Below are 17,031 nucleotides of genomic sequence, written 5' to 3'. Positions count from 1 at the left end.
TTATTTTTTTTGGACTATGGCCTTGACAATTATCCAGTAACCAGGACCATATGATTGGCCAATATAATTAAAAGTGCGAATAAAAGTGCAGAGCGAAGAAACCAGGTGTCGCTTTTCCGAACTTGCACGGTCCCAATAGGAACAAATTATAACTATTTCCTGCGTAGGATCTGGCGGCCATTTTTATTTATAAACAATTATTTATAAACAATTATTAGCAATAATTTTTTCAGATGCTAAAAGTGCTATCCAAAAATTATATAACACCACCTGGGGGACAAACAACCATATTGTAAACCTAACTAAAAGACTTATTATTGAGTCAATGGAAGCAGGATTTAATATAATCTTAAGAAAGATCAATCAATTTTTAACAATATTTCAAATTAAAATATAAAATAAAAATAGTTATTTGAAAATCATATCACAATAAATTTAAAGAAGGGAATATGGAAAAATCCAGACCCTTTGAAAAGAGGATTCCCTTCCAGTTAGTCTAAATACGAGGACTGGCCAAGTACCTAAGAGGTGGAGGCCATGAAACTATAAAGAAGAAAAAGAACAATTATCTGTCAAAAAATGGCATTTTCCCCATTTTTTCAAATCAACGAAAAACAGTGAAACTTATGATTTTTTTAGTACAAATATCTTCGAGACTATGGAAAAAGCTTTAAAATGACGTATTACAAAGTTTGGTATACTCATTTATTGTTAATATAATTGCGAAAAAAGGTCGGAATTGCAAAAAAAAATATTTTCTCAATCAAAAAGTTAAACTTTTCTTTTTGGTGCTCTAGAATCTTATCTAAGATCTTTTCCTTATCGGCCTCTAATTATATTATTGTTCCGTTGTAAGAAAATGACGTGAGAATTACGAGGGTAGAATTCCCCTTTTTATTCCTTCAGCCATTTGACTGAAGGAGGCTTTTGCAGATTTAGGCACAGTGTCACCTTTATCTGCATCACTCCTTTATTTTTTTTGCCTATCGACCTTTGGGTTTTCTCTTCGGAACGGACCCTTTTGTTCAAAGTTGAGTCAACCCTTTCTTAAGAAGGTATTTAAACCGTTTCCTTGCGGCACCACTTAGCTTAATCCTTTGTTTCTCGTTTGCATGACTTACGGACCTAGAATCGTCGCCACTAATTAGGAGTAGCTCCTCCTCAGTTTTTTCAGACTTGTTTTCGGCCTGTACATGAGGGTCGCTAACCTCCATTTCAGTGTCCGTTCTTGCGGGTCGGTTATCTTTTCTTGTGCTTTGTTATAGGGTTCCATACAGATTCCTACGAGAAGCTAGGGAATTAAATGCCATCTGCACAGCCCCACAGGCTACAGGAAGGCTATTGAAATTTAGGTTCGCCAGGTGCCCCAGAGTTCGCATAATACTAGTTAGATACCATCTAACCTAACCATTCATTCTTATGAATGGTTAGGTTAGAGGGTATCTAACTTAGTGGGCTTATGCTGTTCCACCTTGAAATTAGGCGTATTTTTATTGTCGTTCCCTTCTACTTACCGGACGCTTAAGACAAGCCTCACATATATGTTTGATAAGACATTAGATAATAGAACAACATATTTTTCCAGTTGTAGACTTTTTTTTAGATAAACTTACCACAACTGTACCTTTAAACTTTTAAAATACAAATCTTCTCGTTTGAAAGTTGTATAATTATTTAAACAATCTTTGTTTAAACTAATTTAACATTTTTGTTATAATAAATAAATTAATTTATTATGAAATTATTAATAATTAATTTATTATAACAAAATAAAAGCATCTTTGACATTAATGATGCGTTAGTTAGGTGGCTCTACTCGATTTACTTGGAAACAAAAAACGAATGAAAAAATTGCTCCATGGGAAGCCGAGAAAATGCATTTTTTTAACGTATACCAATTTTGAACTTTGAGATTCCATTTTCTCCAGCCTAATTTTTTATTGAATTTTTGGTATTTTTGGAACTTTTCACTCGTAATTCCGATAGTTTTTATTATTATAATATATGGTTTGAGTCTTTTAAAGATATGAAAATTTGTGTGAAGAAATGCAACCGAAATAAAAAGGTGATGGTCTGAAAATTACCATCCTATTGTTTATATCTTTGCCGTACATGCCGGTTTTTGATCGGTTGTATCTCAGGAACCACTCATCACAATTTAACGTTTTTTCTTTTAAAATAAGCGTCCTACCGCGTTCTTTTCAATACCGTTTTCATAATTTAATGTAATTTAATAGTTGCCGAGGTATGTATTCTATTTGTTTATAAGCCAAAAAATTGTTTATAATTTTAAAATATTCCTGAGGCCGCCTTAATAGTCCAATTTCAATTCTGTAAAGTACATTAAATTAGTGCTTTTTTATACAAAAATCATATATTACGTATAGTAATTATTGTGCCTATTATAGCGACCGTAAATTGTTAATTAACAGTTTAATTGTTGCTAAACTGTTCATTCAATTTCCATGGGCTTCTGGAAATATAATTTAAACCAAAAGGGCTTTGATGTCACCAAGTTATATAATTATTGGTAAATAATTACTTACCTACAATTTTAGTTGAAAATTCAAGATTTTGTTGGAAAAACCTGCATTTTCCGAGGAAAATTTTCGTCGAAGTAGATCTCGAAAAACATTTTTCGATGCAGAATTTAATTACGGTGCATTTTTATTTGAGTGTTTTTGCTGGAAAGTTAAAATCTTTGGAGTTATAGAGCAACAATTGAAAAAAACACGATATGGGGCGCCATTTTGTTTATAAAAAAGTAGCACACTATCTGCGGACTTTGCATACATATATTATTATTATATAGAACCATAAGATTCGATTCCAGCAATAAAATTGCTCATGTCCGGCCCTAGGGATTTTGCCGCCCTGGGCAAGATCGCCCCCCCCCCCCCACCAAAAAACTCAAAAATTTCACCATGGCTCTTAATTTGCTGAAATCTATCACTTAATGCACTAACGGTTGAGTCTATAATTTTTAAATAGAAGTCAAACTTCATATCGTGTCTCTGGATCTGGGTCCATACTTTCATCTTCAGCCTCATGGCCAAATTGTCTTTAAACTTTCCTCTTTCTGACTATTACTGTGCCTCCTTTTCGGTTTCTCAATTTCTAACTTTGATGAGCTCTTTTGCGTCTGTCGAATAGCCCTGGAATTTTAAATCACTTCCAAGAGACAAAATGATAGCTTGATATGCTCCCATATCAATACTCTGCATACGCGACTACGTTGATGTGAAGTAAAATGTCATGCCATATTACCACAGAGCAAAGAAAAATAAAATCACGAATTTGATTTGCCAAACAGCTTGCCTCATGAGCAACCATTTTATCGTTGTTTTTATTCACAGTGATTTCTACAAGATCGTCGTAAATTTCTTCAATTTGGTATCTAATGGGAGTAGTTGCATCAATTATTCTGCTTTCCCATCCAGTTTCGGACAAAGGTTTCAATGTTAGGCTAGAAATATGATTTTTAGCATAGTCCAACGATGAATAGATGCTGAGAAAAAGTTGTAAATTTTTGTCACTAAGGAAAAGAAAGAAACTGCAAACTGTGAGGCTTATCAGCATCGTTCACTACTAAGTTAAGTAAATGGCTAGAGCGTGGGACAAAAATTGCTCTAGGATTCATTTTCAAAATTCTGTTTTGAACTCCCAAGTTCTTCTCTTCCATGTTTGCTCCATTGTCATACCCTTGTCCTCTCATATCTTCCAAAGGTATTCCCAGTTCATTCTGGGACTCTGTAACTCCCAAAGCAGTGGTTTCCACAACAGGCACAAATCCAAGAAAATGTTCTTCAATTTTAACACTTTGTGAACAAGGACCTAAATCGACTAAATGTACAACAACAGTCATCTGTTCCACCCCAGCAATATCAGATATACAACATAAAATATGCTATAATACTTTGCTGATTTCAAAAAGTTTAAAATTTTATTTTTGATTTGGTCATGGAGGAGCTGAATAATTTCGTTTTGAATACGTTTTACGAAGTAGTTATGCTGCTTGTTACTTCCATTAGTTATTCTCCTAATGTGCTCTTGTAAAACAGATTCAACATTTTTAAAGAGCTCAAAAAGCTTAAAAATATTACCATTGTTTTGATGAAAATGTTTATCAGAATCGCCCCTCAATTCAAGACACTGCTGTGCTAAGAACTGTGTTATTGATATAAGTTGCCACCGAACATACTCGTACGGCAAAGCCACATATGTCAAAGAAGATATTGAAAATGCTTCGCTAATCTCTACTTCCACTGATGACTGTATTATAATGTGGTCACAAAAATCGCAAGCATTACGTGTCCAGTATTTACAAGCCACCTGCTACGTCTTGGCCAACCCAAGAAATCGAAGTACATCCTCACCCTGCTGTATACGTTGGAGATTACAATAGCCATCATGAACAGTGGAAGTACAAAAATAGTGATGCGAATGGGAATGCTTTAATAAAATGGGCAAAAGACGAATGCTTGTACCTTTTGTTTGATGCCAAAGGTCGACCAACCTTCAGATTCGCGGCATGGAAGCAGGAATACAACCCCGACCTATGCTTCGTTTCGACCGATAACAAAGACTTACCTCTAGGGGCTTCACGAAGAGTTCTAACTAATTTCCCACACAGCCAACATCGACCAGTAATAATAGAAGTAGGGACGCAAATCCCTTTAATTAGTTCTATCCCACGTCTAAGATGGAATTTTAAAAAGGCCAACTGGATTGACTTCTCTGCGGATCTGGATAAATGCCTAGGGTGGATTACACCTAATATCAAAAACTACCGCAAATTTGTTGGGGCCGTGCTAAGTACAGCCAACAAACACATACCAAGAGGCTATCGCAAAGAATATATCCCTGGCTGGTCAGAAAATAGCGAGGAATTATATCACATCTTTCTTGAAACTAGCGACCAAGAAAAGCGGATGAACTACTTTACAGCCTAGACGCCACTAGAAGCCAAAAGTGGACTGAAACAGTAGAAAGTCTAAACTTCCAGAAAGAAAGCAGACAGGCATGGTCATTATTAAGAAAATTAGAGAGTGATGTCCGTACGAAACGCCGAGAGGCAGCCGTAAAGCCAGAGGCCGTAGCATCACATATAGTAAAAACATCCAGGGCACCAAAGGATAAAGCACACACCATCTACGTAAAGAGAGAACTTAAAACTTGAAAACATATAGGCACAGAAACGGAGCATTCCCTCCCCTTCACCAGCGAAGACATATCAGAGGCTCTTAAAGACGTTAAGCCAGCAAAAGCACCAGGATTTGATAATATTCACCCTGAATTCCTAATAAATTGTGGCAAGTATACAAAAGTTTGGCTGGCTCGATTTTTCACAGACATCATGGAAACTGGAAATATTCCACAAGAACTAAAGCTCTCTAAGATAATAGCCATACTAAAGCCAGGCAAACCCTCCGACAACCTAAAAAGCTACAGACCAATTGCGGTTCTCTCTGCCATCTACAAACTATTAGAGAGGCTTATATATAATAGAATCAGCACAGAACTGTTCCAGGTGATCCCAGTCGAACAAGCAGGTTTTCGACTAGAACGAAGCTGTGCGGACCAGGTAATGTCACTCACCACCTACATCGAAGCGGGTTTCCAAAGAATACTTAAAACTTCAGCGGCATTTATTGATCTCTCGGCAGCTTACGATACAGTATTGAGAGAGGGCCTCATATACAAAATTCTCAGTGCAATCCCCTATAAACCAATAGCACGCCTAATAGATAGCATGCTCAACGACCGAATGTTTTAAGTAGTGATGGGCACAGATATCAGCCCACCAAAGAAACTCAAGAATGGCCTACCACAGTGGTCAATGCTCTGTCCACTACTATTTAGCTTATACTTAGCAGATATGCCGGAAACACAATCAAGAAAGTTCGGATACGCCGATGACTGGGCCCTCACTACACGATTCAGAACACTAGAAACGTCTGAAGAAATTCTGACGGCAGACTTATATATATTGGGCAAATATTTTCGCAAGTGGCGACTTCAACCAAATGCATCCAAAACAGAAGTTAGTTACTTTCACCTGAACAATAAACTTGCTGGAAAGGAACGCAACATACGGTTTGAAAATACCACACTTACCCACAACAAAACACCTAAGTACCTGAGCGTAACACTAGACAGAACGCTAGGATTTAAAGAGCATCTAACAAAAACTGCCCAAAAGTTGAGTACAAGAAATAACATCATACAGAAGCTCTGCGGCACCACCTAGGGAGCATCGACTTCCACTCTCCGCTCTACTGCCTTAGCCCTTGTTTTCTCGACCCTGAATATTGTGCTCCAGTTTGGCTACACAGCCCACACGTAAAAAAGGTCGACACTCAGCTGCACAGCACTATGAGGATGATAGCTGGTACAATTAAATCAACTCCCACCCAATGGCTTCCAGTATTAAGTCACATCCCACCTTCACATTTACGACGAGTTGACGCACTTACACGTGAATACAAAAAGATCATGAACAATATAAATCTGCCGATCCACCAAGATACCGAGGATGCACGAAATACCCGTCTCCGCTATAGAAAACCACCAATAAAAACAGCAAGAAGGATACATGAGGAGTTCAACATCACGAATGCATGGTCCCAAGAATGGAACGCATGGCAAAATAACATGCCTTGCATTACCCACAAGCCACCAGGTTTTGATCTTCCACGTAAAACATGGTCCACTCTAAATAGGATCCGAACCAGTCATGGCAGATGTGCATACATGCTACATAAATGGGGAAAGAACCCGTCTCCTCAATGTGACTGTGGGGAGAACCAAACCATTGACCACATTACTGAAGAGTGTCCCTCAAGATCCTACAATGGTAGCCCTGAAGACTTCCTGTTTGCAACTTCAGAGTCAGTTGATTATATTAATAAACTTGATATTTGTTTGTAACTATTTAAAGTTTGTCATATACCTATATTACTAATTTTAGTTTGTAATTTTGTTCTAAATGTGTTGTAATTGCCATACGATAAATAAAAATTAATATAAGTCGTTGTATTACATTTTTCCAATGACCAGTTTCTGAATTTAGAACTTTTTGTGTTTCTTTATCTATGATTTTGCCCTATTCTAGTTTAGTTGCTAGTTCCACAGAATAACTAACCATAGTTAGTTATAGTTAGTTATAGTTATAGTTAGTTATTCTGTGCTAGTTCTACCCACTGTCGCTGTGACTGTAACTGTAGATGTGCTGGAGACTTAGCGTGGCTGGACAAAGCTTCAGCCATATGTTTCTAATTATATATCCATTTTCAGTAAAGTTAATTTCAAGTAAATTTCAGTGAATTTAGTTTAGTTCTAATCCTACTATTTTTATGGGATGAAAAAGAAGGCGGTGCTGTCGATTTTTCGTCGAAGGAACCTTTCAATTGTTATTGTTTCACTTACTTAATTCTCGTTTTTACAGTTGCATTTTCGCCGCTCCTGTTCATAATATTGATTTTTTACAATATTAAAAACATAAGTTATTATTTCTTCCGCCCCTTAATCTGCCGCCCTGGGCGACCGCCCAGTTCGCCTACCCCTGAGGCCGGCCTGAAATTTGCTGGTAAATAACTTTTCCTTGTATTTTGCTAATTAACCCAGAGTATAATGATATAGCGATTTTGAGGGTACCACATGAAAGAAGCAGACCTATATTTTCAATTTATTTAATAAAAAATAAACAAAGGTCATTTCTACCATTCCAAAAAGATTTTACTAAAGTAGAGTCATTTTTGGCTTATAAATATTTTGAATAACTTTGTAGATATTAACTGTAGACTACATTCATTTTGTTATTTGTAAGGTGTATATACAGAGTTGGAATAAAGTATGGAACCAAGCAAATATCTTTGAAACGAATAGAACAATATTTATGAAACTTTGCATGCTAGTACAGTGACGCAAAAGGCACCTGATGCCCTATTTTTTGTTACTACTCCACTTCCGGTTTCACCGGAAATACCCTTAACTTATTTATTTTAAAAAGGACACCCTGTATATTTTTGCAAATTTTAAAAGAACTTTTTATTTTTAATTCATACATACCAAGTTTGGAAGAAAAAACTATTAAAATAAGAAATAAATCTCTTTACAAATGGTTAATTTATTTAGGTTAGACCAATGATAATAAAAATTTTTGAAAAAATCATTTCAAATGTTGAAAATGGCCGCCGTTCACCTCTTGACAATGTGCAAGCCTATACATAAATTCTTGAGTCACTCTTTCAAAGATTTCTCCACGTATTAGTTCACATTCATCAATTATTCTTTGTCTCAAATCCTGCAAGCATGTTGGTCGCCTAACGTAAAGACGTGATTTTAGATAGCCCCAAAGAAAAAAATCTAACGGGTTGAGGTCAGAAGAACGAGCGGGCCACTCTATGAATCCCCTACGTCCAATCCATTGATTTGGAAAATTCATGTCCAAAAAATCCCTAACCCATCGATCATAGTAGGAAGGCGCTCCATCTTGTTGAAACCAAAAATTTTGTGGTAACTGGCTATTCTGTTGAAGTGCAGCAATAATTTGGTTATTTAGTAAATTTAAATACTTGTCACCATTCAAATTTCCGTCTATGAAAAATTGGCCTATTAGTCTATTTTGAACAATTCCCATCCAAACATTTAATTTTTGTGGATGCTGGGTATGTGCTTCAATAATCCAACGAGGATTCTCATTCGACCAATACCTACAGTTATGGAGGTTAACTGTTCCATTTAAGCAAAAAGTTGCCTCATCGGAAAACACTACATTACTTGCAAAATGTTCGTCACCGTTACAAATGTCCATCATTCGTTCGCAAAACTCCAGCCGTCGCGCGTCGGTCAAAATCATCATCTGACAATTCTTGAACCAATTGTATCTTATACGGATGATATTTTTCCATTTTCAATATTTTCCTTACAGAACGTTGACTTATTCCATGGTTTAGTGCCAAATTTGTTGTGGAAGTTTGAGGCGATTCCTCTAAATCAATTGCAATATTTTGTTTAATAACTTCGTTCGTTGCAGTCCGTGGTCTTCCAGCTTTTGGCAAATTTTTGACCATCCCAGCTGCATTAAAACGTTTCAATGTTTTAGTAATTAGCATAACCGTTGAACGTGATATAGGATTTCTTTCAGGATGCAAATCATTAAAAATATTACACACCTCTTCATGAGTTCTAACGCACGATCACCATAACCGATTATCAGTAGTAATTGCACAAGAGCTCTAAAATTCTATATTAATTTTAGAGATCGAGTGCAATTTGTTGCGATTATTTCATGAATAAAACTGTTTAAAACCAAAGTTTTATTGTAATTTATTTATGTAAGTACAAATTAATACTGTTAAACACACAGTTGATATAAAATATTTTACGGTTGAAAGTCATCACTTTTATAACTTTTAAAACATTAATTGTCATTAATGTCACTGAATGTATTTTTTCGTAGCAACGAATTGCATCTGACGTAATATACTTGACGACGGGATATTATCAAAAATTATCACCTTAATTTGCATTTCTGTAGCTCTCTATTGGTCAGAATCTCCTATGAATGAAATAATCATTAATATCTCAATACGATCTTTTTCACTTAAATGAACAATTTTGAATAAAACTTATTTATATTAATTAGTTTAGTAACAGTTACCTACTATACTAAATTCAAATAAATACAACAATTTTAGTTTATAATATAGATAGTAGTAGGTACTCGTTTATTTCCTACTACGTTGTATTAATACAAAAAATTTTCTACAGACACTTTTTAACCAATTTTTTCTTCCAAATTTGGTATGTATGAATTAAAAATAATAAGTTCTGTTAAAATCTGCAAAAATATACAGGGTGTCCCATTTAAAGTAAATAAGTTAAGGGTATTTCCGGTGAAACTGGAACTGAAGTGGTAACAAAAAGTATAGCAACAGATGCCTTTTTCGTAACTGTACTTGCATGCAAAGTTCCATAAAGATTGTTCTTTTCGTTTCAAAGATATTTGCTTGGTTCCATACTTTATCCCAACCCAGTATGTAGTTTGTAAAGTGTATACAGTTTGAAAAGTGTATACAGTTAGAAAAGTGTTAAGTTTGTAAACTTGTATACAGGTTTGATGGCTATTGATTGGCTATTGTTTTATATTAAAATAAATTAATTGATTGTTACAGATTAAAGCATGTCCCTAATACCTCAGCATGATTTTAAAGCCGAAGATCTAATAAGAGAAGGTAGAACTACCAAATCGAATGTGGAAGAAATAAGGAGATGGTTGTCCTTTAATACAAAAATACCTCCAGTATCAGACGAGCAAATAGTTTTATTTTTACTCTCTTGCAATAATGATTTGGAACAAACCAAATATACTATTGAATCCTTTTTTAAGATCAAGACCACATCACCTGAATTGTTCACGAATAGGGATATTAACTATAAGGATGTCAAGTACTCGCATACAGTATCGTAAGTCACTAATGTTTTAAACAAGAAAGTTTGTTTGTAACATCCATCGTTTATAGTCTAAGAGCTAGTGAACCCTCCGACCAACGGTGGTCCTGTAAGGCTAGAAATTTGTCGTGATAATTCATAGCACACCAAGGCTAAAAACCATGACCTGGCAGGCATCAGACGTGCACGTGTATCTACCAGGTGAATCGAAAAGTGCATAGTTTACGGGTAAAGTAAACTTTCTCCTGTAAGGTTTCAATTTAAGTATGTGTTTGAGTAAGTCATTTAGAAGAAATGTGTACAATGACAGGCGATTCTGAAGAGACCTTGCCAGGCGAGGGGAAAGATTAGGGGTTTTTCCTAAAATGATTTTTTTTTTGCATCAAACAAATTTTTTTAGGTTTTTTGAATCATTCTAAACAGAAAAGGTCTTTAGTGATTTTTCTCTTAAGTTAATAGTTTTTGTTATATAAGCGATTGAAAATTTTGAAAATTGCGAAATCGGCCATTTTTAACCCTAAATCGGACATTTATCTAAAAATTTCAATGTTGCCAAGGTACATAGATATTCTTTAAAGATTGATTGATGAACTCCCGAAGAGTTTTTTCCAATAAAATATCGAAAACCCCTTTGTTTTTTAATTGCTAATCAAGCGGGCGCGACACTGTAGTGTGAGGACGTTTGAGTTTGCATAACTTCATTATCTCGAGAATGGGCAAATTTCAAGAGAAATCCTCAGACAGGTCGATTGTTATTTTTGAAGTAGAACTTTTTGGCATATATATAATACTAGTGACGTCATCCATCTGGGCGTGATGACGTAATCGATGATTTTTTTAAATAAGAGTAGGGGTTGTGTGATAGCTCATTTGAAAGGTTATTTAATTCTCTATTCAGTAATATGAACATTAACATAATTATTTATACAGGGTGTCCAAAAAAAAATTCCTTCTATTTGTCAAATTTAATCAAAGTTAATTTAATAAAAAAAAATTTTTTGTACACCCTGTATAAATAATTATGTTAATGTTTATATTAGTAAATAGAGAATTAAATAACCTTTCAAATGAGCTATCACACAACCCCTACTCTCATTTAAAAAAATCATCGATTACGTCATCACGCTCAGATGGATGACGTCACTAGTATTATATATATGCCAAAAAGTCCTAATTTAAAAATAAAAATCGACCTGTCTGAGGATTTCTCTTGAAATTTGCCCATTCTCGAGATAATGAATTTATGCCAACACAAACGTCCTCACTTATACTACAGTGTCACGCCCGCTTGATTAGCAATTAAAAGACAAAGGGGTTTCCGATATTGTATTGCAAAAAACTCTTTGGGTTTTCATAAATTATAGTTTAAAAAATATCTACCTACCTTGGCAACTTTGAAATTTTTAGATAAATGTCCGATTTAGCGTTAAAAATTGCCGATTTCGCAATTTTCAAAATTTTCAATCGCTTATATAACCAAAACTATTAACTTAAGAGAAAAATCACTAAAGACCTTTTCTGTTTGGAATGATTCAAAAAACCTAAAAAAATTGTTCGATGCAAAAAAAATAATTTTAGGAAAAACCCCTAATTTTCCCCTCGCCTGGCAAGGTCTTATGCTCTTCAGAATCGCCTGTCATTGTACACATCTCTTCTAAATGACTTACTCAAACACATACTTAAATTTAAACCTTACAGGAGAAAGTTTATTTTACCCCTAAACTATGCACTTTTCGATTCACCTGGTAGATACACGAGCACGGCTGATGCCTGCCAGGTCATGGGTTTTAGCCTTGGTGTGCTATGAATTATCACTAGACAAATTTCTAGCATTACAGGACGACCGTTAGTCGGAGGGTTCACTAGCTCTTAGACTATTAGTATTATTATTCTAAAGCTAGATTTTGTGGTAGGTATTGTAGGTACTTTTTGATTGATATACAGGGTTTTTTTGTATATAATTATGACAGACTTTAAGGGGTAATTTCACATTAAAAAATAATGACAGTTTGCTCTATAAACCTCGATGTCCTCAAATGCTTCGTTACCGAATACGGAGTGTTGAAATTACTCTTACAAACTGACGATTTATTTATTGCTCTAAAACCGGTTGAGATATGCAAATGAAATTTGGTGGGTTTGTTTTAAGAGGCAGCTATTACGCATTGTTTAACATACCATCCAGAATTTTATATAAGCATCTCGAACGAGACACTCTCGCGCATTAAAAATGTGTTCCGATTTGCGCTATCCCGAGTAACTCTCGCCACTGTAAATATTAAGTTTATATTTTTATCTGGAGCGGTACCTTCCTTGTATTTCATAGAGCAACGAAGATACTATATAGTGCTAGTAACTACTTGTAGTCGGAACTAGAACTTAGAGGTGAACATGTTGAATCGGTTTCAGAATGTTCAATATTGAACTCCTCTCCGCTATCGCTATCGCTTTCCATTCTGCAATAGAACTGAAAAAAAAATCAGATAAAATAAATGAAAATTGTTGAATATAGAACTTGATGGTAAATATTACCTACGTTATGATAAAAAACAATAAAAAAATATGAAAAAAATATTTTTAAGAAACGCTTTTCTTTAGTTACGGTGACTAAAAGTAAACATATTATAAAAAAATCAACTAAAAAGCAAAAAATAAAAAAAAATTGAAAAATCTAACACATTCGTTAAAAAAAAGCGTGGTGCGAAAACCGTTTATTCGATGAAGACCATACTTTTCTTTAACGAATGTGTTATATTTTTTCAATTTTTTTTTTTTTTATTTTTTGCATTAGTTGATTTTTTTATAATCTGTTTAATTTTAGTCACTAGTAACTAAAAAAATGCGTTTCTTAAAAATATTTTTCTCATATTTTTTTATTTTTTACTTTTTAGTCTTACACTTTTCAAACGTTAAAATATATAGTCATGTTTATTAAAATATGTATAAAACATAGGATGTACAAACATGAAAAGTAGTCGAAATCGGCAAAAAAATTGAAACTTTTTGTTTATTTATGAAGCATAACGTAAACAATTAACGTAAAAAGTGAAATTATGTATAGTTCATATAATTAACTACAATCTGTAAAAGTTTCAAGTTTCTTCATTGTAAAAAACAAGAGAATTTAATCATTTTCCGTTAAAATCTCTTTTTTATTTAAAGAATTAATAAACAAAAAAATGTTTATTGACTATTCGTGTATTGTTCCCGCGAATGCATATGTCTGCAAATTTTTAGTCATTCGTATTGAAGAAAAGGTAGTCACATTAACGTCCAAAGATTTGACCCAGACGATTGAACTAAAGAAAAGCGTTTAATTAATTAATACGACAAAACGAATTCTAATGTTAATTGTAGCACAAAACGTCTCTACCGGTGGTTTTTCTAAGACTACGATAAAAACACGAATTTTTTTAATTCGAGTTTTGGTTGAAGTTTTGTTTCGTATCTTATTGAAATGTGACACGAATATAAACAAATATATGAGCGTTCAAAATTTGAAACTGTATTGTTTATTTATAAAGCATAACGTATACAATTGACGTAAAAAGTGAATTTATGTATAGTTCATATCATAAGCTACAATCCGTAAAAGTTTCAAGTCTCTACATTGTAAAAAACAAGATAATTTAAGCATTTTCCATTAAAATCGTGTTTTTTTATTTAAACAATTAATAAACATATTTTTTTTATTGACTATTCGTGTATTGCTCCCGCGAATGCATATGTCTGCAAATTGTCATTCATTTGCATTGAAGAAAAGTCAGTCAAATTAACGTCTAAAGATTTGATGCAAACTATTGGAGTAAAGAAAAGCGTTTAATAAATAAAAAATATTTGCAAAGTAATACACTTAAAATATGCGACTGAAAAACACTGCATAGAATTGTGAATGAAAAGGAAAAGCACGTCTTATCGTGTTTGTTTATGTTTATTTTGTTATATACGCATGCGGACGCATGCCACTGGCGCACGCACTAAATTCGAACGAGCATACAATATAGTAATACCTAAATATAGACTAAAAACTGCCATTTGGTTAATGCGCTCATAAGAAATAACATGGGCGCCTCCACCAAAATCTAAGGTCCATTATGTTCGTTTTTGACGCTTTTTGTGGTGTAGCTCGTCGGATCGTGACGTAAGTTGGGTCGTTGGAAAGAGAAGGGGATGGTGAATACAAAGACATAGAAAAATTAAATATGGTGGAATTTTCAAAACGGCCTTACATCATATCTTCGCTGTTATTGGTCCGATTGTTACGATTGAGGCGTTACATAAAAGGGGAGGGGATATCGAGGCTAACAGAGATAGCTCAAAACACAATGGTATTGTCTAAAGAGCAATATATCATTATCTTCGTTGTTATTGATACGATTTTGACGTACGAGACGTTAAATGAAAGGGGAGTGGATATCCAATACACAGAGATATAAAACAAACACAATGACATTGCCAAAACGACACTACATCCTATTTTTATTATTATTGGTGCGATTTTAACGTTCGAGAACTTAAATGAAATATTAGGTAGTAGCGAATATATTGAGATAGAAAACAAGCACATCGACATTACCAAAAGTGCAATATATCGTATCTTCGTTGCTAGTGGTCCGATTTTAACGTAAGATACGTCGAATGAAAGGGGATTGAAAAAAAAAACAAACATGACAACATTAGTATTATTAATATTATAACAAAAATACAGTGAAACCTCGATAAGTCGGATTAATCGGGACCGCGGCCGATCCGGGTTAGCCGGAGAATATGGTAAAAATTAATAAAATACAGTATACTTACAGATAAACTCCATTATAATAGCAAAAACCTGATATGCATATGCACAGGACATCTAAATTTCGTACAGTTGTATACAGTATTGTTAATTTCTTGGTAAAAAAAATTCTGTCAAACTGAAAAATGTTTCTTTTGTCTGATGAAAATCGGTCCCCGTTAACCGGACTTCCGGATTATCGGAGGTCGACTTATCGGGGTTCCACTGTAATAATATCTAAGATTTATCACACAGTTAAATTTTTAATTTTTTATAAAATTAACGTTTTTAAATTTTTATTATTTTTTAAGTTTATATTATGATTTCCAATTTATCAATATTATTATAAATAAATACAAAAAAACTGCTTTTTTGTGATCTCATTTCATAGAAAACCCCTCGCATTAAGTGGTTAACCATTTCAGTGCATACAGGTAATGGTCTGAAATTTTTTAAAGAAAAAAATAGTACGCCACTGGGATATTTCAAATTAAAAATCATTTTTGAATTCCTCGTTCAATTTGTGACAAAAATCTATTTTATCTTTTTTTCATACTACGTACACGCCGTTTTCGTGCAAAATATAAAAAAATCTTAACGCTACAAAGTTTTCGATACAAATTTCTATGACTAATCAAGAATGTCTAATCGTTGAAATGTACATTCTAGACCTCAAAATATTAATATTTAAACCAAATCATTTAATAAAATGTGGCTCCTGACTGAGTTACACACTGTTTTATTTAAAAACTAGCTGACCCGGCAGACTTCGTACTGCCTCAATAGATAAAAACAAACTGTTGTATACAATAAACTTAAAATTAACAAAAGGAATTCGTAATTAATAAACAAAAATGCTCGATGTGAATGAGGTTTTATTATTATTTTTAATTAATTACACATGATGTTTGAAATAATAAAGTTTAGTTAGAAGTAACAAAATAAAGTTTGTAGTGCAACAGTTACAATCTTAAATTTGTTTATCTTATAATGAATATAACAGCTTTATTATATCTACATTCAAAACAACCATCTATTTATTATTAGGTTCGGGGAGATTCCAAGTCTATAGGTGTTGATTAAATAAAATTAAATTCAATTAAAATTAAATAAAAAGTAAATGAAGTAAATTAAAATTAAATGAAATTGAATAAACGTAAATAAAAATAAAAAAAACTGAATAAAATTAAATACAAATAAATAAAATCATATTAACTTAAATACAATTAAATAAAGTTAAAAAAGAATTAAATAAAAATAATAAATAAATTAAATAAAAGAAAATATAGTCTAATAAAAATAAATAAAATTTAATAAAATGAAATAAAATAAAATAAACAAAAATAAATAAAATACTTAAACTAAATAAAATTAAACAAAATGAATTAAAATTAAATAAAATTTTATAAAATAAACAAAAATAAATAAAATACTTAAACTAAATAAAATTAAACAAAATGAATTAAAATTAAATAAAATTTTATAATTTGCTGCTTGTTCTTTTCGTGTGCTCAGAATTTTTCTCCTGCTTACGGTTCCGTTTAGAGATATTTTTTGAAAATTTCGCAAAATTAAAAAATTCATATTTTGCCCAATTTGAGTCCCAAAGTTAAACTGTGCCACTTCTCTTCTATGAAATTTGTCGCTCGTTCTTCTTCTGTCCTCAGAATATTCCTACGGCTTGAGATATTGTATTTCGGACACCGATTGTGCTAGACAAAAAATTTTAGTACGGTTCTGCTCGGAATTCAGCAAGGAGTCTACCTACTTAATTTCATATTTTTCACGTCATTATTGTGAGA

General features: G+C 33.3%; 1 protein-coding gene across 2 annotated transcripts in view; it reads left to right on the top strand.

The window, feature by feature from the left end:
- Positions 1 to 17,031, top strand: part of LOC114334084 (alpha-tocopherol transfer protein-like) — a 131,874-nt gene that overhangs the window by 10,318 nt on the left and 104,525 nt on the right. For both annotated transcript variants that reach the window (XM_050645581.1, XM_050645580.1), the window contains exon 2: positions 10,179 to 10,470. In XM_050645581.1, coding sequence (XP_050501538.1) covers positions 10,187 to 10,470 — 284 coding nt within the window. In that variant the 5' untranslated portion in view covers positions 10,179 to 10,186. The remainder of the gene's footprint in view (positions 1 to 10,178; positions 10,471 to 17,031) is intronic.

Source organism: Diabrotica virgifera, chromosome 3 (assembly GCF_917563875.1).
Source record: "Diabrotica virgifera virgifera chromosome 3, PGI_DIABVI_V3a".
Classification (NCBI taxonomy): Eukaryota; Metazoa; Arthropoda; class Insecta; order Coleoptera; family Chrysomelidae; genus Diabrotica; species Diabrotica virgifera.
The sequence above is the reverse complement of the archived record's forward strand: the minus strand, read 5'-3'. Positions and strand labels throughout refer to the sequence as shown.